At 40.3% G+C, this 24984-nt stretch overlaps 1 protein-coding gene and 1 non-coding gene across 4 annotated transcripts; one reads left to right on the top strand and one right to left on the bottom strand.

Moving 5' to 3' along the window:
* Nemp1 (nuclear envelope integral membrane protein 1) lies at nt 1-20602 on the bottom strand. 3 transcript variants are annotated; one of them, XM_048361317.1, is made up of 9 exons: nt 20463-20602; nt 13288-13412; nt 12127-12346; nt 10241-10313; nt 6864-6957; nt 5723-5837; nt 4838-5063; nt 3925-4098; nt 1-3183 (listed from the first exon to the last, which is right to left on the bottom strand). In XM_048361317.1, exons 1-9 carry the CDS (start codon nt 20590-20592, stop codon nt 3006-3008), a joined length of 1335 nt encoding a protein of 444 aa, XP_048217274.1. In that variant the 5' UTR covers nt 20593-20602; the 3' UTR covers nt 1-3005. The 3 variants fall into 3 exon arrangements, with proteins under 3 accessions (XP_048217274.1, XP_048217283.1, XP_048217279.1); XM_048361326.1 differs by lacking the exon at nt 20463-20602 and adding an exon at nt 19042-19201; XM_048361322.1 differs by lacking the exon at nt 20463-20602 and adding an exon at nt 17890-18420.
* LOC125341308 lies at nt 13912-14015 on the top strand. The gene has a single exon (XR_007208955.1). It is a non-coding gene; the product is annotated as a U6 spliceosomal RNA (small nuclear RNA).
* Nucleotides 20603-24984: the final 4382 nt, after the last annotated feature.

Raw genomic sequence — 24984 nt, 5'->3', positions numbered from 1 at the left:
CTTTTGTATTCCCATTAATGGTGGTCATGTTCTACACAGCTTGGGTCAGACAAATTAAGGCAATAGATTTTTCCAATGCTGATGACCTTGAACTCTGGAGCCAATTTACAGATTGATATTTGCCGAGCAAGACGCTGACATGGCAGCAAACATGGCTCCGATGTCCAGCTCACTCCAGTTATCCCTTCAATCCTTCTTGATGAGATTGGTAGGAGATATGAGACTGTGCTGAAATTGCATGAGCTATAACTGCCAGGGAAAATTAAATAGGGGCTTCAAGTAGTGGCTGAGCCAGCAGACTAAGTGGCCAAGAGGGAGACAAGAGCGGCAACTAAAGAAGGTTTACAGAGTCAAGCAATCTCCGGGCACACAGACAGAGGCTCTGAAGCAGCTGGGCAGAGCCACACCGGCAGGCAAGGCAAGGCCATGCAGCACAACACAGATATCGTCCTTCACTGTCTGAGAGCTCCTCACGACTGTCATCTCCAATACCTTAACTCAGTTCAACTACCATATAGGGAATCATAAAATCAATTTAATTTTATTCAACCCAAATTTAAACAGGAAAACAGATCTTGAGATTAAAACTATATTTCACAAGAAGCTTACTACACAGGAGGAGAATCTTTCCCAGTTTCGAGATGTCTTCTCCTTGAAATAGTGACATGTATGGGAAAAAGTCACTCTGGAGCAAGTCACCCCCTCTATAAGGAACTTGGGATAGACACCACGGTCTCCAGAGAACAGTTGAGTCACTAAAATCAACTTATACTCAAATATACTATTCACTTATAAATAAGGAAAAAGGAACTTCAGAATGATTTTATTTTTATGCTATAGATGAAATCCAGAGGCCCATGCATGCTAGGTAAGCATTTTACCCAAGCCCCTCAAGAAATTTTAATATTTCTTTGTAGAATGACAAAACGTTGTATACCTAAATCACCAAGGCATAAAGATTTCCTGAGATTAAGTTCCTAGTACTATAACTTTAACCCAGAGCACCTTCCCAAATACTGATTATTGTTCACTGTCCTGTATGCATCTCTTTCTGCCAGTTGAGGTAGTTGTCACGTTAGAACAGTCTAAGACTGTGGAAGGAATCTCAGAGCTGACATTTTGGAAGTTGGCAATGGAATGAACCCAGAGCCTTTCAAAATTACACACCAAGGAACTGGTCTAAAGTAGTCACAACAACTTTTTTAAAAACCATCTTCCTTCTTAAGAGAGTAAGTCTGACACTGCACACTTGTGTGTACCTTCCTGGCTAAAGGTATGAGGGTGAAGATCACAAAGAAAGAGCCCAGCAAATGGCAGGTCTGAAGGAATTTACTCCCTCATAAAGGACATTGCTGGTTTATAAGCAGTCTTTCCAATGACAAAAGATTCTGAAACTAATGTCATTGTAATAAAAGGCAGCATAGATCTCTGGTCAGAAACAGAATTGCAAGTAAGTATATAGTAAGTTTAGGGGAAAATGCATCTGGTTCTGATTGCTGAATGAGGATTCAGATAGATGTGTGAAGATAACATAGAGGGCTATTTTGCTAGCAATGCAAATTGTGAAAACTATCTAGCACAAAATGTTTATTGAAAAACTTCAAACCAGGTGTGGTAGTATATGCCTATAATCCCAGCACTAGGGAAATTGAGGCAGAGGGAAATCTCAAATTGAAGATCAGCCTAGACCACATATTGGGACCCTATTTCAGAAAAGAGGCAGATGAGACAAGATGAGATGAGAAAAGAAAAGAGAAACTTCATAGGTGGTTTCAGAGCTTACAAATAAACTAGACATGGGAGAATATAAGGGGTAAGGGAAGGCAAAAAGGAATGACTAGAATGAGGATACAGAGGGAAAAGAAATAGTTTCTTGAATCCATAGCAACTCAAAGATGAGACCTGGTAACAGAAAAAAGAAGTGGGGTAAGCAAGATCATTTCTCCTAGCTACCAGGAATAATACTAAAAGCCAATGAAAAGGAAGGTAAGAAATGAAACAAGGAACTATCACGATGGCCCATGGCTGTAATCACAGTACTAGAGAGGATGTACCAAGAGGATTTTGAGTTTGAAGCTATCCTGGGCTTCACAGGACAGATACCCTGTCATATATACATACATATGTGCATATGCATATAATATATGAAGAGAGATGTTATGAATTATATGAATATTCCACAACTGAGGGAATAGACCCTTTGTGAATGAGAAAATGGGCAAGGAATGGGAAAGAAAAATGCATTTCTTAACGTCAAATATTGAATATAATAAAAAGTTTAAGAGAGTTGACCTAGAAGTATGAGCCTAGAAAACCAAGCAGGACTCAGAATATCATATGTGAAAATGAATTCAAAGCTCAACACAACAGCTCCTGGGGCTTTACTGGATCCACATTAATAAATACCTAGTGGCCAACAGGTCTTGCTGGTTTGGAAATATGAATTTGTTACACTTCAAAAAATATATTTAAATATATTTCATATATTTAAAAACAAGGCAGACAAAAATCCACTTCCTGTCAAAATCATTAAATTGGGGACTATTCCACAGCTGCTGAAACAAGTGGAAATGAAGGAAGCTCAGAGAGAATGTCTCTCTGGCAGATGCAGCTGATGGTCTAAAAGCATTATTGCACTTACAATTCCCACTCCAGAGGGCCAGGCACAGTGAAAGAAATGCCATGATCGAATCAACTTTAAAGAACTAGAATGTCATGCTGGTTCTGGCCATCCAATTTCTTTAGGAACAGAAAAGTGGGCTGATAGCTTAACCAGTAGGAAGCAAACTGCCACAGCACTCACTATTTTATCCACTCTCCTTTAGGATCCCACGGAGACCAGGAAGACCACTCCTAGAGGGAGAACTACTCAGGCTTCTCATTTCAATAAGAGAATTTCTGCACTTTCTTCAGTCTGCTAGAAAGGCATGGAAGAATTGCATGGCACTTGCAACATGGATCACTGGGGCACCAAGCCAGTCTGTAGGAAAAGAACTGAGCACCACCTAAATCTGGAAGTTGTTCTGTGTGACAATGGCACATGGAGAGCCTGAGTCCTCCTCCTCCTCCTCAGAGGACAGTTCATCATCCTGGGCAATAATGCTCCCTAATCCATACTCCTGCTCATGGACAGAAACTTCATTTGGTGTAAGATGGAAAGAGCCTTCTATGAAGTCTGCAAATCTGGAAAAGAGAGGGGAATACTCATTAGGAATCTGCCTTCTACATGATAATACAGAAGCCTTTCTCTGGACTACTCTTAGATTAACAGTTTGTAGCAAAGAGTACAAATACAACAAATTGAAATGATTGATAGGCTGGCAGCATAGATTGTATTGAATGTAGCTAAGAACCTTTTCTTTACTCTGGCAGATAAGTACAGTAAAGCAAGAAATAAGGAGAAAAGGAAGAAGTGGGATACTGGAACAACTTCTCCCAAAACCTAATCTTGTTTGATAAACACTAGCCTGTCCCTTTAGATGATAGAAAAGCTAAGGTTTATGAAGTCACCATATTCTTGATAAGATAAGAAATAAGGGCATTCCATAGTAATCTGCCTTTATGGCCCTATATACTTTATATTATCAGGATCCCAAATTGAAATTTTATACAGTCACTGGTACAATAGTTCCTATCTAAAAAGGTTAAAAAAAGAAAAAAATTAATGGAGAGCAGTGCATAACTTTCAGGGGGAAAACCTAATATGATAATGAAATCTTCTCATCTCTAAGCTGTAATCAAGGCTAGAGTAGGTAGCTCTTTGGGGAAGCAGGGACCCAATACATGACAATACAGAAACCTTTCTCTAGACTACTCATGGGTTAACAGTCAAAGGGCACAAATACAACATAGTTATCTAAAAGTATGATCTCAAGGGCACAATTACTCTGATAGATACTCAGCTTATCTGGCCAAAAAGTTTACCTTTTGGGGGACTGGATTCGAGAGATAGTCTTCCATGGAGAGCAGTTTGGACTATTACAAAATTCTCGGAGCTCCTCTAAAGCCCTTCGGGTCTCCACCTCTCCTTGTATCCGATACTCTTCTTCTGTCAGAAGACGAGGGGGGACAGGCTTTTCTGTTGCCTTACACACCTTTCTGTGCTCACCAAAATAACATCATGAATCATTAATCAGTAATCTATATCCATCTTACCTCTAGCTCCCTTCAGTGGACCAAGCGCACAGCTGACAGCCTTGAACATTAAGAATCATCATGCCCACCTTTCTTGCACAGACATCTTTCATTAAAATGGACTCCTAAGTCATCAGACTATGAGTGAAAAATCAGAGCAGTCATATTATTCACTAATGTGAATAAATTATTTTCCAATAAATGATAAACATTTATTTCCAATAAATGGAAAAACAAGAAAATAATGCTATAATATTGTGACCCACTAATCTGGGTCTGTAATATCACTTTGACTATCTGAACAGAACAATCATTGATAGTCTCAGAATCCATGACCACTCCATAATCACCACACAGGTGATAACATGCTATATTTCTAGAGCAATCTGAGAGCCAACTGTGAAATAACTCTGAAACCAGGTGACCTAAAACCTGAAGTTAACATGATATAATTTGCACCACCTTGTGGCAATAAGAACACATGACACTTTACTGGATCTTTTTATATAAAATGACTAAAATGAAAAAAAAAATTAACCTACGGAGTCTAAAAAATAAGAGTTTGAAAGTAACAAAGGCAGAGTATTAACATAGTAATTTTTCATTAACAATGAGGTTCCAGGGCAACACCTCTGTATCCTTTTGCTGTAATCTGCATCCCACATTGCATGTGTCAATACAAAGTTATACTGCCTTCAGTCACCTGTAGGTGATGTACAGCCACTGAATAGGATACTCCAGGTTCTTAGTACACAGTGCAATGATGATAAGAGCAAGGGCAATATGAGGTATCTGGATGCCAGAATACATGAAACTGAGGCCCATCAGCTGCAAGGTCCAGGTCAGCAGATTGATACTTCTTTCATTTTCCAAGGGCCCATACTTGTAACATACCGCGAAACTCATGAATCCAACTGTGAGGACATAGCCTATGAGAGGAGTTAGCAGAAGACATTTTTTTTCATCTAAACATGGTAAAAAAAAAATTGTGTGGTGAACAGTAGTAAATTTACTGTATCTATTAAATTAGAAAACTGAACAAGATTTTTTCTCAATTATTCATACTTAATCATCAGGAAATATACATGTGTAACACACACATCACTTCTATCCTTTCTGTTGGCACTTTATTTGGTTCAAATGGAGCATTAAAGCTACATGTTGAACAATTCTGAAAGTCTATTTCAGACTGAAAATTTCTAAAATGATACATCAAGGGCTTCTACCTGTACCATCTAAGTATTCTTACTTTATGGAAAAGATTCCTGATATCATTTTTTTTTTACTTCCTAAGATCATTGAGGCATTTAAAGTAGGATTACATTAATTAAGATAATTTACAGATCTTTTCGAAAAATACTTATTGTAAAGTGAAGTGCTAACAAATTACAGTCTTCTCCTTAGTGACATTTTAATTTAAAAGAGGGTAATAATGACAGCAGTATTGGAAAACTATGATTCTTACAAATCAGTCCAATGACATGAGCTATTACTATTAACTCTTTATAAGCAGGCAATGTCTTTTCACAATCAAATTAACTACAACAGCCTATAAGCATACAAAAGAGAAAGCAAAACCAACACTTACTTAAAAGATACTGCCAGTAACACCTCCAGATTTCTTGCAAATTCTTAAAAACTAGCTGAATGAGGTACAGAGAAAAGGACCAGCCTCCCACCAGGATGATGTAAATGGGACTTTTCTAAGACAGAGTAGAAATGAAAGCAAAGTTACAACAGACTTTCCAAGTATAAAAGAAGTAAAACGGAACTATGATTTTTTTCTTCAAATTTAATCTACTCAAAATGTGCAAAATCACATCTCTTAAAAAGAATTGCTTTATATTTAAGAAGGTACAGTCTGTAAGGAACACTGAAAAGATGAGATGCTAAGTAACTTAAAGCTTAGCTATATAATTAGGAAACAGGTGACTTTAATCTCTCACTGCGTACATGATTTTAAATTAAAAGTTTATATGAAATCAGATTCCAAGTCTCATCATAAAAAGTACTTTTCAAGATCAAGGAGAGTAGGATAGACATTGACTCATCAGCTATCAGTGCAAATTTTTCAGTGTTCCAAGATACCCCCTCACCCAAAAAAAAGGCCCAAAAGTGTGAGGCACCAGTGGCTCCCATCTGTAATCCTAGCTACTCAGGAGCTGACATCTAAAGATTGTTGTTCAAGGTCAGCCTGGGCAGAAAAGTCTGTGAGAGTCTTATCTCCAATTAATAACCAAAAAGTAGAAAGTGGAGCTGTGGCTCAAGTGGTAGAGAATAGCTTTGAGCACAAAAGCTTAGGGATAGCACTCAAGACCTGAGTTTGATTACCAGGAAAACACACACACACACACACACACACACACACACACACTCATGCACGCACGCACGCACATCCCCACCACAACAACAAAAAATGAAGGTGGGTACTGGTGGCTCACAGCTGTAATCCTAGCTATTCAGGAGACTTAGATCTGAGGATCACCATTCAAAGCCAATCCAGGGCAGGAAAGGCCATGATGAGACTCTTATCTCCAATTAATCATCACAAAAACTGGAAGTAGGCTGTGGCTCAAAGTGGCAGAGCGCTACTAGTCTTGAGCAACAGAGCTCAGGGACAGCACTCAGGCCCTAAATTCAAGCCCCACAACTGAGAAAAAAAAAGGGGGGGGGGAGTATTTTAGGTATCCTAGCTCAACCTAATTGCAGATCAAGGTTTTGCTACTTACCTTAGGCACAAACTTAGATAGTATAAAAATGATGATTAGTAGAGAAGCCACAATTCCCACACTCATTCCAGTGGAATAGTAGAAAATTTGACTCCTGCCAGAGAAAAAAACGTATTTCATGACTAGGATTACTGGCATATACTTCATACATAATACGGTATTGTTGAAATTAGGACAATGACACAGCAAAAGGCTTTATTATTTATTTTTGTTTTTTGGCCAGTCCTGGGCCTTGTACTCAGAGCCTGAGCACTGTCCCTGGCTTCTTTTTGCTCAAGGCTAGCACTCTGCCGCTTGAACCACAGCACCACTTCTGGCTGTTTTCTACATATGTGGTACTGGAGAATCGAACCTAGGGGCTTCATGTATATGAGGCAAGAACTCTTGCCAATAGGCCATATTCCCAGCCCCCAAAAGGCTTTTTAAAGTGTACAAGATTAAAGCAAGAATTTGCCTAGTACTTAAGGCTATTGGATTGTAGAGATTGATAAACTGAATCTAGTTGCTGCCAGTCTACAATAATTAGTACCAATGAAGTCTCCTCAATATAAGCCAAAATAAACCTCTATTTAATCTCCTACTCCTTTCCTCCATCCTAATTACTTCTCCAGAGTAATTTTTTTTTCCAATATGAGGGCTTGAACTCAGGGCCTCTCACTCAACTTTTTCTGCTCACAGATGACACACATTCTCTTTCAATTTTTGTTGGTTAATTAGAGGTAAGAGTCTCTTGGATTTGTTTGCTGGCGCTGGCTCTGAACCTCAATTCCCAGATCTCAGCTTCCTGAGTAGCTAGGATTATAGGTGTTAGCTACCAATGTCCAGCCTCAACCCAATTTTTTATTAAGAACCTTTCTTCTTATGGATCTGAACAGCTTTTCTGGGGTAAAAATGGAACAAGAAGCAAGTCCACATAGAGACTGAAAATGGGGACTTCTTTGATTACCTAAAAGGATAAATAAATGCCTTACAGGCCTACAACAGAGACATTCTACTCCACTCCAGGCTCTTCCACTGTTTCTCCCTTACTCTTTCTCACCTCTCAGCTCCATTTCAGCCCAACTTAAAATTCCAATTGTTCATCTTTCATCCACTACTCCACAAATATTTTTCACTCTGTACAGACTTAATGATGTTGACAGTACCTTCATCAAACATTTGCTTACTTATGTTGCTTTTCATTTGTTTTTTTTTTTTTTTTTTTGGCCAGTCATGGGCCATGGACTCAGGGCCTGAGAACTGTCCCTGGCTTCTTTTTGCTCAAGGCCACTTGAGCCACAGCACCACTTCTGGCCATTTTCTATATATGTGATACTGGGGAATCAAACCCAGGGCTTCATGTATGCGAGGCCAACACTCTTGCCACTAGGCCATATTCCCAGCCCCAACAATTTCTTTTCTTTTCTTTTTTTTGCCAGTCCTGGGCCTTGGACTCAGGGCCTGAGCACTGTCCCTGGCTTCTTTTTGCTCAAGGCTAGCACTCTACCACTTGAACCACAGCGCCACTTCTGGCTTTTTCTACATATGTGGTGCTTGAGGAATCGAACCCAAGGCTTCATGCACACAAGGCGAGCACTCTACCACTAGGCCATATTCCCAGCCCTGTTTTTAATTTGTACATGTCAGTTCCACTTATTTTAGCTAGTAGTTCCTAAGGGAAGGAAATGAACACATAGGAGTTTTTTTGCACAAAACTCACCAGAAAATAATCTGGCATTAACTGTACTGTATCAGTCTCTATAGTAATACAGTACTCCTAACAGTAGAAAGGGTAGTGATGCTCAACTTAAAATACTGGCTAGCTGGGCACTGGTGGCTCACACCTGTAATCCCAGCTACTCACGAGACTGAGATTTAAGGATTGCAGTTCAAACCCAGCCACGGCAAGATAGTCCGTGAGACTCTTATCTCCAATTAATCAACAGAAGTAGCACTCTGGCCCAAAGCAGTAGAGCACTAACCTTGAGCAAAAAGAGCTCAGAGGGCTGGGAATGTGGCTTAGTGGTAGAGTGCTTACTTAGCATGCATGAAGCCCTGAGTTCGATTCCTCAGTACCACATACACAGAAAAAGCAGAAGTGGTGCTGTGGCTCAAGTGGTAGGGTGCTAGCCTTGTGCAAAAGAAGCTCAAGGACAGTGCCCAGGCCCTGAGTTCAGGCCCCAGGACTGGCCAAAAAAAAAAAAAAAAAAGAGCTCAGGGACAATAACCAGGCCCTCAGTTCAAGCCCCATGACCAAAAACAACAACAATAATAATAACTTTTAAAGCCAAACACCAGTGGCTTATGGTTATAATCCAAGTTATTCAGGAGGCTGTGATCTGAAGATCTTGGTTCAAAGCCAGCCCAGGCAGAAAAGTCCTTGTGAGACTCTTAGCTCCAATTAACCACTTAAAAACTGGAAGTGGAGCCATGACTCAAAGTGGTAAAGCACTAAAGCACTAGTCTTAATGACAGCTCCCAGGCCCTGAGTTCAAGCCCCACAGCTGACAAAAAAAAATGTTTTTACAATGCTTAGGCAAATTCACTTTGTTTATCACGAATTTTCTTTACAGAAAAATCCAAGAAAAATTCCAAAAGCTAGTGATGAATTATGGAGCAAATATATATCAGTGTGCTCATACTAGAGAAGAAAATTATAGCAACTTATTTTCCAAATTTGTATTCATTTTCTTCATTTTTCAGGGCATACTTCTGCCTCTAGGAAAGGGCATATTCATGAATAGATTTGGTAAAATAATTCAGTTACAGATTGTGCCCCAATTATTCATTGGTACGCTACTGCATTAGAAAAAAATAACTCAATTTATGTTTTAAAATGTCTGACCATAATCACGAATTATTTTATTTTTCAAATAAAGTTCTGTTCTGGAAAAACAAAGTTTTTAAAGTATTTAAAGTATAAATACCAAAGCAGGGGTTGGAGGTATGCCTTAGGTGGTACAATGCCAGCCAATGAGCAAAAGCAAGCATCAGGGTAAAAAAAAAAAAAAAAAAAAGAAAAACAACTACAAAAGCAATACTTGCAAAACTGTTTGGTCTAAGTGAACTGAACACCTCATGGTGGGAAAGGGAAAGGGGAGGAGGGAGGGGGGTATGAGGGACGAGGTAACAAACAGTACAAGTAATGTATCCAATGCCTAACATATGAAACTGTAACCTCTCTGTACATCAGTTTGATAATAAAAATTTGAAAAAAAAAAAAAAAGCAAGCATCAGATACTGAGTTTGAGTCCCAGCCTCAAACAAAAAGAAAAATACCAAAGCAGTAACATGCAAGCTACACAGGTAATAGAGAAGGGAATAACCAGTTCCTGTGGTTTTTGGAACGAAGTCAAGCAATGTAGGGATGAACCCCATTACAATGCCTTGAAACCTACCTGCTCAGCAAGTCTCCACAAAAAAATAGTAGTAGTCCAAGGAGGAAGATGAGGAAGAGTTTGGGGTCAAATCCTGAAATAAACATCTTTTAGTTAAGAAAAAAAGTGGCTTCACTTTAAAGTATTAAAAACTAAATGGTAATACTAGTATTATGGTCAACCACAATTTTTTAAAGTGGAAATAGCCCCCCCAAATTGCACTGTAGTTTCTTCAAAAGCCTGGGCACCCTCCCAAAGAAAATTCATAATAATTAAGTCTCTGTCCTTTTGTACTTTCTGAAGAAATTATTTTTATATAATTTTATTGTTATTATTAATAGATTACAATTTCATAATTCTCTTTTGGACATTTTTTTATTTTGACTACCTAGACAAAAGTTAAAAGAAATTAGTTTCAGGGGCTGGAAATATGGCCTAGTGGCAAGCATGCTTGCCTCGTATACATGAAGCCCTAGGTTCGATTCCTCAGCACCACATAAATAAAAAAAGGCCAGAAGTGGCGCTGTGGCTCAAGTTGGCAGAGTGCTAGCATTGAGCAAAACGAAGTCAGGGACAGTGCTCAGGCCCTGAGTTCAAGCCCCAGGACTGGCAAAAATGAAAAAAGAAATTAGCTTCACTTTGAACCAAGCTAGATCAGCACTTCACACTATTGCCCACAAGAGGTCTCCACTACTGTGGCTTTCAAGCTTTAAATTACAAGAGCAGAATTTGGCAGATTTACCTACTTTGTGTCAGAACCTCCCATTGTTTTCTAATTGTCCAACAATATCATCTACTTTCCTTCACTCTACAGCACTGTATTGGAAAAAAAAAACTACTAACCAAACACATTTCATCCAGGACTAGACGTCCCAAGCAGAGATCCTGAAGGAACACATCTGAGACTCCTCCACATTATACATTTAAGACCTCTAGGTCTAGGGAAGGCCCACAGAGAGAGGAATCACTAAATGTATTAGGCATACCAAACAACCTATACAACTGTGAAATCCTAGAATAATTATCAGGGCATTTTTGCTTTGTTTTATGCCTGTCCTGGGGCTTCAACTCAGGGCCTGGCCACTCACCGTCCCTGAGCTTTTTGTTCAAGGCTAGTACTCTGCCACTTGAGCCACAGCTCCACTTCTGGCTTTTTAGTAGTTAATTGGAGCTACAAGTCTCACAGGTTGGCTTTGAACCACAATCCTCAGATTTCAGCCTCTTGAGTAGCTAGGATTACAGGTGTGAGTTGCCAGTGCTCTAAAGAGCATTTTTTTTGTAGCAAAACTTGGAAACATACCTACTATTCACAATATCCCAGGACACTGATTAGCAACCAACAAGAAACCAAATCTCAGAGAATTCAACAGAATCCACCCCTCTAAAACTTTGTCAAACACCTGCCAACAAGGATAAACTTCTCCTGGTTCTACATAATAAGCCTTACACTGCAGTAGTATTTACTTAAGTGTCCACAATTTTTTACTTATGGTTCCATAAATACTCTAGCAAATTATTAGGAACCAATTTTACCCTTTCCTCAGTTTCTGTTTAATCACTCATGTCTTTGAATACAGGCCTGTTCCTAGATAAACAGCTAATGTTATCTAAAAGGGTTCAGAAACCATGAACATAGCTGTCTGACTTACTGCAGAGGACTAGGTGTGTCAGCTTAGTGCTACTATTAGGAAGCATACCTTCGCAACTCTAGGAAAGTAGGTGTTCACAGTAGTCCTGGGTAGGCTTGACTCTGGATCTATGAGCTGAAGCTGCAGAATATTCAGCATTATAACCAGAACCCAAATGGATCTGGGCTGGGTTCTCAGTATCACTAATTATCCCCTCCAAAGCTCAGTCCCTTCTCACTATAGAATCCATCAGAAAAACAAAAGGTGAATGAGACTTACTCCGGGTCACAATGACATTGTACTTGGTGTCCTTCTCTATAATCTCAACTTTGAGGCAGGTTTTTGTGCTGTATAGACCCACATTAACATAGGTATCATTCAATTTCTCTTTTAAAAAGGAGGAAAAGAAGTTCCAGATACTAAACTGCTCCAGCTCTTTCAGTTTCTCCTCATTGTCCACCTGGGTGACTCGGACCAATTTGGAACTATTTACCCGGATCTGTAACACAAGTAAAACCAAGATGAGAAACAAGGAAGAACTGAAATTGTTCATAAATACAATTTTTTGGAGTAAATAGATAAATAAGTAGTGGTGCCTGTCTCCATGAGGTTTACAAGAAATATACAGCTGCAAACAGCTCAACATAATTGGGCAAACAACGCTGTACATGGTACCGAGAGGCAGCTGTTGAATGACCTCTCGTTAACATGATCTGCATCTATTAGGCCAGAACACAGACGGGGAAAGACTCCCAAGCTGGATGAGTTATCAATACAACTATTTATGAGATCATACAAAGCAAGGGTCTGAATATTAAGAAAATTGCCAGTCATGAGAGCCCCAGAAAACTGAAAATGTTTCCCATAATGACAGACTGAAAAGTTCAACCCATTGTCACAAATCACTGATTATGGATAAATGTTGGTTATAATGTGCCCTAGATAGGGTATGGTTTTTATATCAGATAATAAAAAAAATTTTAAAACCCACAGGCCCATTCTTACGTTTTTTATGTGAACAACTAGCACCCATATCAATATACTTATAGCAAAAGGACTCATTTTGTTCAATCACTATTATAGCCAGATGCTCTTGCCTGCCAGGTGATTTAACAATGTTTTGGAATAAATGAAACCAGTTATTCTACCAACGGGAAACTGCAGCTCAAAGGGTTTATGAAACATCTTGTGTAGAATGAAAACAGAATAGGAGCAGCCAGGCAAGAGTTTACATCCTGACAGGCACACCAGTTTCCTGCCCAAAGAAGGAAGGTGTTTAAAAAGAGTGTGCATGCACACTACAAAAGGAAGCGAAGGCAAAGCAGCAACTTCTTTGAGAAAGGCAGGGGAGAAAAAAGGAAGTTTATACCTCTGGGTTATAGTCGTGTGAGCTACTTACAGAAGCCGAGATGTCCCTGTAAAGGACTTCCAAACTATTACCTGGATCCGGGTCCATATATCATGCCACTTTGGGGTAAACACATTTTTATAACAGAATTGTCGGCTGGTAGTCATATCATAAGCTTGGGATTCCTGAAGCATGACCACATTTACATCAACTCCAGCTTTATACAAAGAAAGAAAACAAGAATTAAGTATAATGTAACAGAACAAGCTAGCAACTATAACTCATTTCATAAAAAGAATGCGACTGGTCACTTTCTTAAACCTGGGATAGGAGAATAAAGCACAGTTTATCTCTGCCCAGTTTAATCTTGTGTGTGTGCTTAGGTAGGGCCTGGCACATGCTAAGTAAGCACTCTACCTCTAGCTATTCCCTCAATCCCAAGTGTAATTATTTAAATATTAAAAATAGTCATTAGCTCAGTGAGTAATAATAAAAGCTATTATTAAGTATTTATTAACACAGACAGTATGTTGTCTCATATAACTCTCTCACAATGCTAGGAGGTGGAAATTTCATAATCCTTATTTTACAAATGAGGGAATTAGTGTCTAAGAATGATTTAACTATTTGTCCAAAATTACACAGCTAGTAAACAGCCTGATGTGAGATTCACACACAATACTGACTTTGACCTTAGCCATAAGATAGCCTGCCTTATGCTCACTTTGGCGGTGGCACATATACTAAAATTGGAACTATACAATTAGCAGGGCCCCTGAGCAAGGATGACATACAAATTTGTGAAGCATTCCATTAAAAAAAGAAAAAGATATCCTGCCTCTCTTATAACAGGATAATTAAAATAATCTAAACTTACCCCATCTGTCCACTTCCCCCACCCATTTTCTGGAGTAGAATAAACAGAACTGGCAGTGATTTGGCTTAATTTTGTTAGTAGTTTTGTATGTGTGTTTATGTGCCCTACTGAGGCTTGAACTCAGGCTTCTGCTGTTTTGTTTTTTTTTCTTCATTCCCATTTGGCTTTTTTCCACTCAAAGCTGGTGCTCTATCATCTGAGCACTGGTTTCTGGTTTTGTGCTGGTTAATAGATGGTAAGAATCTCACAAATTTGTCTGCCCAGGGCTGGCTATGAGACTCAATCTGCAATTCTCAGATCTCAGCCGTGTGTGTGTGCGCGCGCGTGCGAGCACACACGTGTGCACATGCACTAGTACTATAATAGTACTTTAAAAGGATGTAAAGTTGCTGCTTGTTCCAGCTATTTCAAGCTTTTCCGTAGCTTGTATGCAGTCCTCTAAATGACCAAACTTGACTCCTCAGTTAACATTCATTCTTAATTCAAGCTTTAAAGAGTGGCCACTCTTCTATATCTTCCCATTCAGCTTTGCTCAAGATACCTTCTTTAACAAATACTCCCCCAACTTTTTTTTTTTTTTTTTTTTTTTTTTTTTTTTTTTTGCAGTGCAGGAGAGAGAATCCAGAGCTTCATGCATACTCGGTAATCACTGCACCTACCATTAAGCTACACTTCCTTGAGTTCTACATCATGCATACAATTTACCAAATGCTACTGAGTGTAAAATTACACTTGAGTTTTACTATAAAGGTGAATAGATTTAAATGAACTACAACAAACAAAACCAACCTATCTTAGTTACAAACACAAAATGGCACTATACTCACCAGCCCAAAATTATTTCAGTGCTGGAGATTACCCATAGCCTTGAGCATGATAGGAAAGTGTTCCATAACCAAGCTACATCCTCAGCCCTAAGCTAAGACTGAATTTGAAATTAAATTTAGCCTAAAACCTAAATGTAAGAGCAAAACCTATAATACCTAGAAGAAAATGCAAGTGTAACTATTCATGGCCTTGGGTTAGGCAACTGTTTCTTAGATATGACACTAAAGCATAAGTAGCCAAAGGGGGGGGGGGAACAGATAAACTGGACTTAAAAATAAAAAATTCTGCTGGTCATGGTGGCTCACATCTATCTATAATCCTAGCTTTTCAAAAAGCTGAAATATGAGGATCACGATTCAAAGCCAGCACAAGCAGGAAAGTCCATGAAATTCTTATCTCAACCACCAAAAAGCCAGAAGTGGAGCTGTAGTTCAACTGGTAGAGAACTAGCCTTGACCAAGTCCCTAGTTCAAGCCCCAGATCTGGCACTAAAATAATTATAATATTGTTAATAATTTTAAAGTAAATAAATTCTTATGCTTTACACAGGATTAAAGGGGAAAAATATCTAAGCTTTTGTATATCAGAACACACAAGAAAGTGAGGACAGCCTCACAAAATGGAAGGAAATAGTTGGAAATCACACATCTGATAACTGTAATACCCAGATAATGATTTAGTATCCACAATATGTGAAAAATATCACAACCCAGATAATGATCTAGTATCCACAATATGTGAAAAAAATCACAACTCAGTGATAATCTCATTTCTTTAATAAACATAGGGTGTGAACAGAGATTTCTCTAAGGAAAATATATACATGTCCAATAAAAACATGAAGAGAAACTCAAAATCTTTAGGAAAATGCAAATCAAGAACCACAATGAAATATTTCTTCACACCCACTGGAATAGATACATTTGGGGGCTCAATAGCAAATGTTGGTTGAGAATATGGAGAAATGGAAACCCTCAAATACTGCGGACAGGAATGTAAAATAGCACAGCTTCTTTGGAAAAGTTTAGCAGCTCCTCAAAAAGTCAAATACATATATAGGTGCTACAGAATTCTATTTGCATTTATATACCTAAGAGAACTAATAACATGGAGTCACACAACTGTCTATCAACTGTACATCAAACTAGAGCATAACAGCTAAAAAGTAGTAAGTAACAACACAAATACCCACCAATTTAGTGACCAGATACACAGAAATATCCATACAATGGTATGCTATTCAGCAATAAAAGAAATGAAGTACCGATACATGCTACAACATGAACTGTGAAAAACACTACAGAAAGAAGCTAGGCCAAGAAAACACTAGCACACATGCATGCACACACAGAGTCTACATATTGCTATGATTCCACTTAAGAACATGTAGAACAGACAAATCCACAGTAACAGGAAGTCGATTAGTGATTGCCATGGCTGGAAGGAAAGGGGAGCAGGGAGGAACTGATAGTGTATAGGGTTTTATTTTGGAGTGACTTAAAATGTTCTGAAATTAGAAGGTGATGATTTTGGCACAACCTTGTGGAAATACTAAAAACCACTGGAGATTGATTTGTTTTCAGTATGAAAATTAGTTATTATTTTTTAAATTAGATTTAATACACTATCAGTTTCTCACTAAGATGTAAACAAATAGTAATTTGGATTTCCTCCAAGTCTTTCATAAAAGAAAACCACTTCAAAATCCTGTTAACATTTATCTCCCTAACAAGTTCACAAATACACTGAAAGAATACCCATTCCCCAATATGGTTCAAGAAATTATTTTCTTCTGAAGAGTAAGAAGCTTATGGGAAACCTTAAAATACTGTATTTACAAATTCACTGGGGCTTGAAAAACACTGGGAAGTATCTAGAAAAAAGGAATGTCAAACAAGAACCTATCACTTCCTTATCACCTCCTTAAAACAATATAAAATCTATTTATAAAGACCCCTTCCAAAAAATACACTTGTCTAAAAGAAACTTACTAATTCCTTCTGTACAATATCAATAGAACAGCCAATAACATTTCACATTTCACATTTAACTTCACTATTATTTATAAGATACAAATAATGTATCAATACTAGGAAAAGGGCTGGGGATATGGCCTAGTGGCAAGAGTGCCTGCCTCGGATACACGAGGCCCTAGGTTCGATTCCCCAGCACCACATATACAGAAAACGGCCAGAAGTGGCGCTGTGGCTCAAGTGGCAGAGTGCTAGCCTTGAGCGGGAAGAAGCCAGGGACGGTGCTCCGGCCCTGAGTCCAAGGCCCAGGACTGGCCAAAAAACAAAAAACAAAAAAACAAAAAAATACTAGGAAAAGGTATCATTGATTTTAAATTAACTTTAAAATTCTCCAATGCCATATTCCCAAAGAATGTTTCTGGCCAATAGCAGAGTTAACATCTTTTAAAATCTTTGTTTTTTTCTTTTCCTGAGTTCCAGAACACTAAAAGAATTTTTTAAAGTACATATATTTCTTCAATAACCTCCAACAGAAATCAGCACCTAAGATAGCCCTGTACTTGGAAATGCACAATTAAGACCGTTCTGCAATAAATCATTAAAATGTATATTCTCAGCATACTAAAAACTCCTTTTATTCTGAAATTATATACAAACGTGTTAAAAATCACAATGGGCAAAAACAAAAGGCACACACACCCTAAAAAATTTTGCCTATACAGAAAATTTAAATTTCTAATAACCAGTTGAAAATACTCATTCTAACAATGTAAGATATAAAAAATAAGATGTTATGTTACATGTGTCAAATAAACAAATACTGCAGTCTAGGCTATCCAGTGGTGGGTGGCAAAGGCATGTACCACACGTATGCAGATAACGGTGAAAATGGACACACTTTTCAAGAAGGCATTTTAAAAGTAAGATATTTAAGCATCTTAATTTTTTTAGTGTTTTTTTTTTGGGGGGGGGGTGTGGAGGAGTGCTTCTTTTGTTCAAGGCTAGCATTCTATTACCTGAGCTACAGATCTGAGGGTGACTTCAAACCACAATCTTCAGATCTCAGCCTCCTGAGTAGCTAGGACCACAGGCCTGAGCCACCAGCACCTGGCTCCCAGTAGTTTTATTGGCCTCTAGAGAGAAGAACTAGATTGACATAATATTAACTTTTTTTTTTCAAGATAGGATCTTGCCTAGGTAACCTGTTTGTACCTGGAACTTGAGTTCCTCCTGCCTTACGCTCCCCAAGGCTATGATTACAGGATGCACCACAGAAATGTCCAAAAATAAAGCTGAACTAGAGGCACTGCTCAAGTTGTAGAGCATTAGTTGAAGTGAGAGGTCCTGAATTCAAACCCCAGTATTGGGGAAAAAAATCAGTTTAAACATTTGGAAGAGTAGGGACAGAATTTTGTGGTAGAATGCACTGTGCATAAGCATAAGACTCTGGGTTCAGCCAGGCACTGGTGGCTCATGCCTGTTATCCTACCTACTCAGGTAGCTAAGATCTGAGGGTCACGGTTCAAAGCCACCTTGGGCAGAAAAGTTCATGAGACTCTTATCTCTTAATCACACCCACTCTCCCACCAAAAAAAGCCAGAAGTGGAATTGTGTGGTTCAAGTGGTAGAGCTCTAGCCTTTAGCAAAAGATGGCTCAAGGACAGCATCTAGGCCCAAAGTTCAAGCCCCAGGACTGCCAAGCACAGGGGCGCACACACACCCACACCCACACCCTGGATTCAATTTTAAGCACTAAAAATAAAAAAATAAAAATAATGTGAAAAAGATCAGAAGAAAGTATGCTAAAATAGACTAGCTCTGAATGGAGTAAACAGCCAGGTTTTTGCCTACTTCTTTATACTTATGGTTGCTAAACATAAACATCTTTTTTTTGTTGTCAGTCATGAAGCTTGAACTCAGAGCCTAGGCACTGTCACTGAGCTTTTTTTGGTCAAGGCTGGAGCTCTACCAGTTTGAGCCATGGCTCCACTCTGGTTTTCTGATGGTTAGAGAGGAGTCTCATGGACATACCTGGCCAGGTAGGCTTCAAACTGTGATCCTCAGATCTCAGTTTCCTAAGTAGCTAAGATTATAGACAAGTGAAACATCCATTATTTTTATAATACAATGTTTCAAAAAAAAACTTTCAAAGAGAAGGATCTTTTTACCTTTTGAAGTAATTCACCTTCCATTCTGGCTTTTAGAACTGTGTTACATGATTGCTCTTTGTAGCTACCATTCATATTATCTTTCAACCTGGAGAAAACATTATCTCCAATTAACCACCAAAAAAGCTGCACGTGGAGCTGTGACTCAAGTAGTAAAACACCAGCCTTGAGCAAAAAAGCTGAGAGCATAAGGCCCTAACTTCAAGCCCCAATAACAGCACAAAAACAAACAAAAAACAATAACTAAAATTTCCATCCAGACCTCTGGAGATGGGGCTCTGGTGGGAGAGTGCCTGCCTAGCAAGTTCCCAAGCCCTGAGTTCAAGCCCCAGTACCACCCATCCCCACCCCCAAAAAATCATTCAGGTAATAATAGCCCTTCTAAGGTTAGACGTGGCTTCTAGGTCCTACATCTAGAAGATTACCTTCCAGGGCACTTACTCCCTCCACGGGGCGGGAGGGGCGGTCGACTGTGTGTGGAAGATTTCAGGACACTGGCTATGGAAGTAGATCTGTGGATGCTGAGACCACCTTGAAAACTATAGTTAAGAATAATCCTATGTGAAAACACCAGACAGAAAGGAGAGGTGGAGTGTGTAAAGTCTGTTTATAAGATATGATTATCTTTATCCTCCCGTGTTTCAACTCCCTCCAGGGAAGCTTGGAAATGTCGCTTATTTTTCTGTCCGAGTTTAACGTGGGGATAAACGATTATCTCTTACAAACGCAATTTAAGCTTCTGGATTGGAGAAGAAACGTGTTTCCTTCACAATCCAAAGCTGACGGTCGAAGCCAGTGCATACCAAGTAAATGTGAGGGAATGAATAAAACTTCCAAAGAAAATCCATTCTATGCTAAATGACGCTGGTGAGTTCTTTGGAGTGTACTGGACTGTAATGATTCCAGGTCCGTCCCTATAGTGCTGTTGAGGTCAAAGACCTAACAAGAGCAGAAGGTGGTAAACATCACCTCATTAAGAACCTCTAATGACCACCAGTTCGACCCATGCCTATGTTGAAAGGTTTTTGCAGATAAGCAGAATGAATGGGATGCTCCCTTTCCCAAGGCAGCTCCGCCGACTCGGAATGACCCCCCAGATTTCCTTCTTCTCGAGTAAAACTTCGAGGGGTCCCTACCAGCGCGAAACAGCTCCCAGCACTGCTTTTCACCCAGGCCAGGCCTCCCTTTGCCGTGTCAGCCGAAGGGCTCCATGGTCCACCTCTCTCGAGGGACCACCCCGGACACCCGACCCCTCCGTGCCGTCGCCCACTCGCCAACCAAGCTTCGTTTTCGAAGCTTCTTTCTCCTCATCCCCGCAACCCTCCGCCGAGTAACGGGCCGCGTCCTCGGGATAAACCCCACTATTCCAAGAACAACGCCCTCTGCACCCTTCCCGTTGGCAGCTGCCGCCCGGCTGGTACCTGAGCCGCAGACCAAGAAGCCGGAGAGGACCAAGAACAGCCGCATAGCCCCACCGCCCCCGGCCCCGCAGTCCCAGGAGGGCCTAGGACCAACTGCCGGCAAGACCGCCACTTTCATTCCTCCCGCCATGGTTTCCTCACGCCGCCGCCTCCTCACGTGACTCTCCCCAGCAACTAACTCGGAACAGGCAGCGTCAACAACCAATCCGCAACAGAGCCCACCCCTAACGCCCAAGCGGGCAGGCGGGGTCTTGAGCGTTGGTTCCTCCCAGAACCCTAGGAGTCCCTCCCCTTAGCAATTGCCGGGGGAGGGCGGGAGAAGCAGTTTTCAGCCTATTAGGAAGCGAGTTCTCACCTCACCCTGTCAACGGTGACAGGAAGATTCCACCCCTTAACCAACATGCTTCCGTTCCTAGTTTATTTACAACAAGGCCGATGGACGGTCATACTAACCAATAGGAAATCAGAGTGGGCGAGGCATCCGAGACTAGGTATTTCCACCGAAACTGTCTCAAGTTCCTTTTGTTTTCTCTTCTTCTTCTTCTTTTTTTTTTTTAACCACAATCTCTTTGTTATAGGCAGCTTGTCATTGAGATCTATGAATAGAGTCCTGATGTGACATTTTTTTAAAGACGATTAACAAAGTGTAGTCCTCTAAAGGACTTAAAACTGGAGTTGTCAAAGTTTTCGAGTGATTAAAAAGCTAAGGCTTTTTGGCTAAGGCTAGGGTTGCAGTTCAGTGGTGGAGTGTTAGCATAGCAAGGGAGAGACCCTGGGTTTGATCCCTCCAAAGCCCAAAAATGTCACTGTTGTGTTTTTTTGTTTGTTTTTGTTTTTGTTTTGGGGAGCAAAACGAATGTGAGGATAAAGAAAACGTCTTCTTGGGGGGTTGGAGGCGTAGCTCAGGTGGTAGAGAGCCAGCCAGTGAGCGAAAGCATCAGATGCCCAGCCTTTGACAGAAAAAAAAAGGAAAAGAAAAGGGTTTTGTTTTTTTTATTACCTCCATTTAAGAAGCTGCTGCGAATCCCGGAGCTGGTGGTTCATGCCTGTAATCCTAGCTACTCAGGAGGCTGAGATCTGAGGATCACTGCTCAAAGCCAGCCCGGGCAGGAAAGTCCATGAGATTCTTATCACCACTTAACCAACAGGAAAAAAAAAACAACTACAAGTGGTGCTGTGGCTCAAATGGTAGAGCCCAGAGCTGGAGGACAGTGCCCAGGCCCAGAGTTCAAGCCCCACGACCAACAAAAATAAATAAATAAAAAATAAGCTGCTGCTAAGACAAACAATGGAACCTGTTCAAGATCTTTTAGTCCAGCTGGGCCATGGTTCCAACCCAAATCATACCCCAAAGCCTGAGTTCTTTATGTATCAGGCTACTTCTCATTAAATGACTTAACGTCTGTGCAGACTAGCAGAGAGTTTATAGCACTGTCAGTAGAAATTGAAGCACTTTACTATTTCCCCCCCCCCCCCGTAAAAGATCTGTTGGTAGCCAGGCGCTGGTGGCTTAGGCCTCCAATCCTAGCTACTCAGGAGGCTGAGATCTGAGGATTGCAGTTCAAAGCCAGCCTGGGCAGGAAAGGCCACAAGACTCCCATCTTCAACAAACCATTCAAAAACCGGAAGTGGTGCTGTGGCTCAAAGTGGTAGAGTGCTAGCCTTGAACTGAAGAGCTCAGGGACAGTGCTAGGCCCTGAGTTCAGGCCCCAGGACCAGCCACCGCCCTCCCCCCAAATCTACTGGTGATGGATTCAAGTAAATTTAAGAGAAACTCAGGAAGGAAAGTGGGTGACATTCATTATGAAAAGATCCCAGCTTTCAAATAGGGGAAATTTTTAAGTTAAAAAAAAGAAATGTCATCCTCAAAGAGCCAAAAAATAAATAACTTGCAGCTGGGAGCTGGTTGTTAATGCTTGTAATCCCAACTACTCAGAGGGCTGAGATCTGAGGGTTGTGGTTCAAAGGCAGCCAGGCAGGAAAAGTCTGTGATTCCCTTATCTTCAATTAGCCACCCAAAATAGCCAGAAGTGGAGCTGTGGCTAAAGTGATAAGTGCCAGCCTTGAGTGTAGAAGTTCAGGGATAGCACTCAAGCCCTGAATTCAAGCCCCAGGACAAGGATTAACATTTTTCTAAACCCCAAACTAAAAATATAAAAATCTACAGCACTACAATTTACCTGCAGAGCATGTTCATTTATACCTATATTTCAGCATTTGTTATACCATAATTGATTGGATTTTAGAAGTCACATGCAAAAGATAAAGCCAAGCAACACTAGTGGCTTACACCAGTAATCCTATCTACTCTGGAGGCTGAGATCTAAGGATCATGGTTCAAAGCCAGGAAAGAAATTGTGAGACTCTTATTGCCAATTAAACACCAGGAAACTGGAAATGGTGCTGTGGCTCAAAGTGGTAGAGGTATAGTCTTGAGCAAAAGAGCTCAGAGACAGTACCCAGGCCCTGAGTTCAAGACCCATGATGGAGAAAAAAAAATCAGAAGATAATCTGCTTTGCAGTTAACTTTTATAGTTCAGTTGCATACAGGCATTATGCTATATGTGAACAAAGTAACTGAATTACAAGTATTAAATATTGAAAAATTAAGTTCATTATAGTTCATTTTAATTAAGAGTCTGAGAAGTTCAGATCCATCAGCAGTTCCAGTGTAATTTCAGGTATAATTGGGTTTTCTGGAAATTCAGAAGAGTTGTTAATGTATCAAAACTTCTAGGTAAATACTTTCTTGGGGAGGGGGGGCCACTGGGCTTACATAGCCTTATGCTCTTGCCTATTCTTAGCATTCAGAGCTTTTTAGTTTTGACTAGAGGCAAAAACAAACAAACAAAAACACAGACTAAAGTTGGGCACTGGTGGCCCAAGCCTATAATCCTAGCAACTCAAGACTGAGATCTGAGAATCAAGGTTTGTAGCCATCCTGGACAGGGAAGTCCATCAGATTCTTATATCTAATTAACCAGCAAGAAAAGCAGGAAGCAGACGTATGGCTCAAGTGGCAGAATACCAACCTGGAGTGTGAGGCCCCAAGTTTAAGCCCTAGTACAGGCACAAAAGAATTTTAAAAAAAAATTCAGGTTTGGGGGCTGGGGATATAGCCTAGTGGCAAGAGTGCCTGCCTCAGATACACAAGGCCCTAGGTTCGATTCCCCAGCACCACATATACAGAAAACTGCCAGAAACGGCGCTGTGGCTCAAGTGGCAGAGTGCTAGCCTTGAGTGGGAAGAAGCCAGGGACAGTGCTCAGGCCCTGAGTCCAAGGCCCAGGACTGGCCAAAAAAAAAAAAAAAAAAATTCAGGTTTGGGCACTAGTTCCAGGAGATCACTGACCACTATTAAAATGTTTAAGTAAAGTCTACAGTAATGAGACTTGCTGTCCATAAATAAATCATACTTTATCACTCAATTGAGTGCTATCACTTAAACACAGTAATTCAAGAGGCATGTTGCCTTGTTTTATGAGGACACAGCTCAAAACACATTTGAGAATCACCTTCAGAGTCTAAATAACACACATTGCAATGAATATTCATTATCTGCAGGTGGACCTGATTTATGCAAATAGCCAAAAGAGCTCAGGCCAACGCTGATGAGTAAATAGGATGGGAAATCTGGATGGTAAATGTGTTTCAGAACTTTTTAGTGTTTAGAAAGATAAGTAGTGTCTACTCATTATATAAGGTAACAATCTCAGTGGCATCTAAAACAGCACCTTGTAAAGAAATGAATGTTTCTGCAATGACAAATATGAATAGTGTCAACAAGAGCAATGGAAGAGCTCTAAGTAACTGCATGCACGTTTAGGTCAGATACTCTGATGCAAAGTGAGTCCAGGTCAGATTAGGACATGGGGGATTTCCAATGCTAGAGGTTGAACCCAGGGCCTGCCACATGCTAGGCAAGTGATCTGCCACTGAACTACGTCCCAGCCCTTGGAATATTTTATTATTTTTATTTATTTATTTATTTTTGCCAGTCCTGGGGCTTGGACTCAGGGCCTGAGCACTGTCCCTGGCTTCTTTTTGTTCAAGGCTAGCACTCTGCCACTTGAGCCACAGCACCACTTCTGGCCGTTTTCTGTATATGTGGTGCCGGGGAATTGAACCCAGGGCCTCATGTATAGGAGGCAAGCACTCTTGCCACTAGGCCATATCCCCAGCCCCGGAATATTTTATTTTTATATGTCAATACTGGGGCTTAAACTCAGGGCTTGTACTCTCACTTAGCTTCTTTTGCTGAAGGCTGTTTTCCTACCACTTGAGCCACACCTTCACTTCCAGCTTCGTGCTGATTAACTGGAGATAAGAGTCCCACAGAGGGGCTGGGGCCTTGAGCAGGAAGAAGCCAGGGACAGTGCTCAGGCCCTGAGTCCAAGGCCCAGGACTGGCCAAAAAAAAAAAAAAGAGTCCCACAGAATTTCCTGCCTAGGCTGGTTTTGGACTGTGATCCTCAGAGCTTAGCCTCCTGAGTAGCTAGGATTATGGCCATAAGCCACCAGCAC

Source organism: Perognathus longimembris, chromosome 1 (assembly GCF_023159225.1).
Source record: "Perognathus longimembris pacificus isolate PPM17 chromosome 1, ASM2315922v1, whole genome shotgun sequence".
Classification (NCBI taxonomy): domain Eukaryota; kingdom Metazoa; phylum Chordata; class Mammalia; order Rodentia; family Heteromyidae; genus Perognathus; species Perognathus longimembris.
This window is presented reverse-complemented; position numbering and strand designations above follow the sequence as displayed.

What these genes read in the sequence shown, in the direction of transcription:
- Nemp1 (XM_048361317.1), bottom strand. Translation starts at nt 20,592, where the DNA reads ATGGCGGGAGGAATGAAAGTGGCGGTCTTGCCGGCAGTTGGTCCTAGG. An exon ending in TGGCTGTACATCACCTACAG is followed by an intron (nt 4,099 to 4,837) that starts GTGACTGAAGGC and finishes TGGTGAGCACAG; the next exon opens with AAAGGTGTGTAAGGCAACAG. An exon ending in CGAATCCAGTCCCCCAAAAG is followed by an intron (nt 3,184 to 3,924) that starts GTAAACTTTTTG and finishes TCTCTTTTCCAG; the next exon opens with ATTTGCAGACTTCATAGAAG.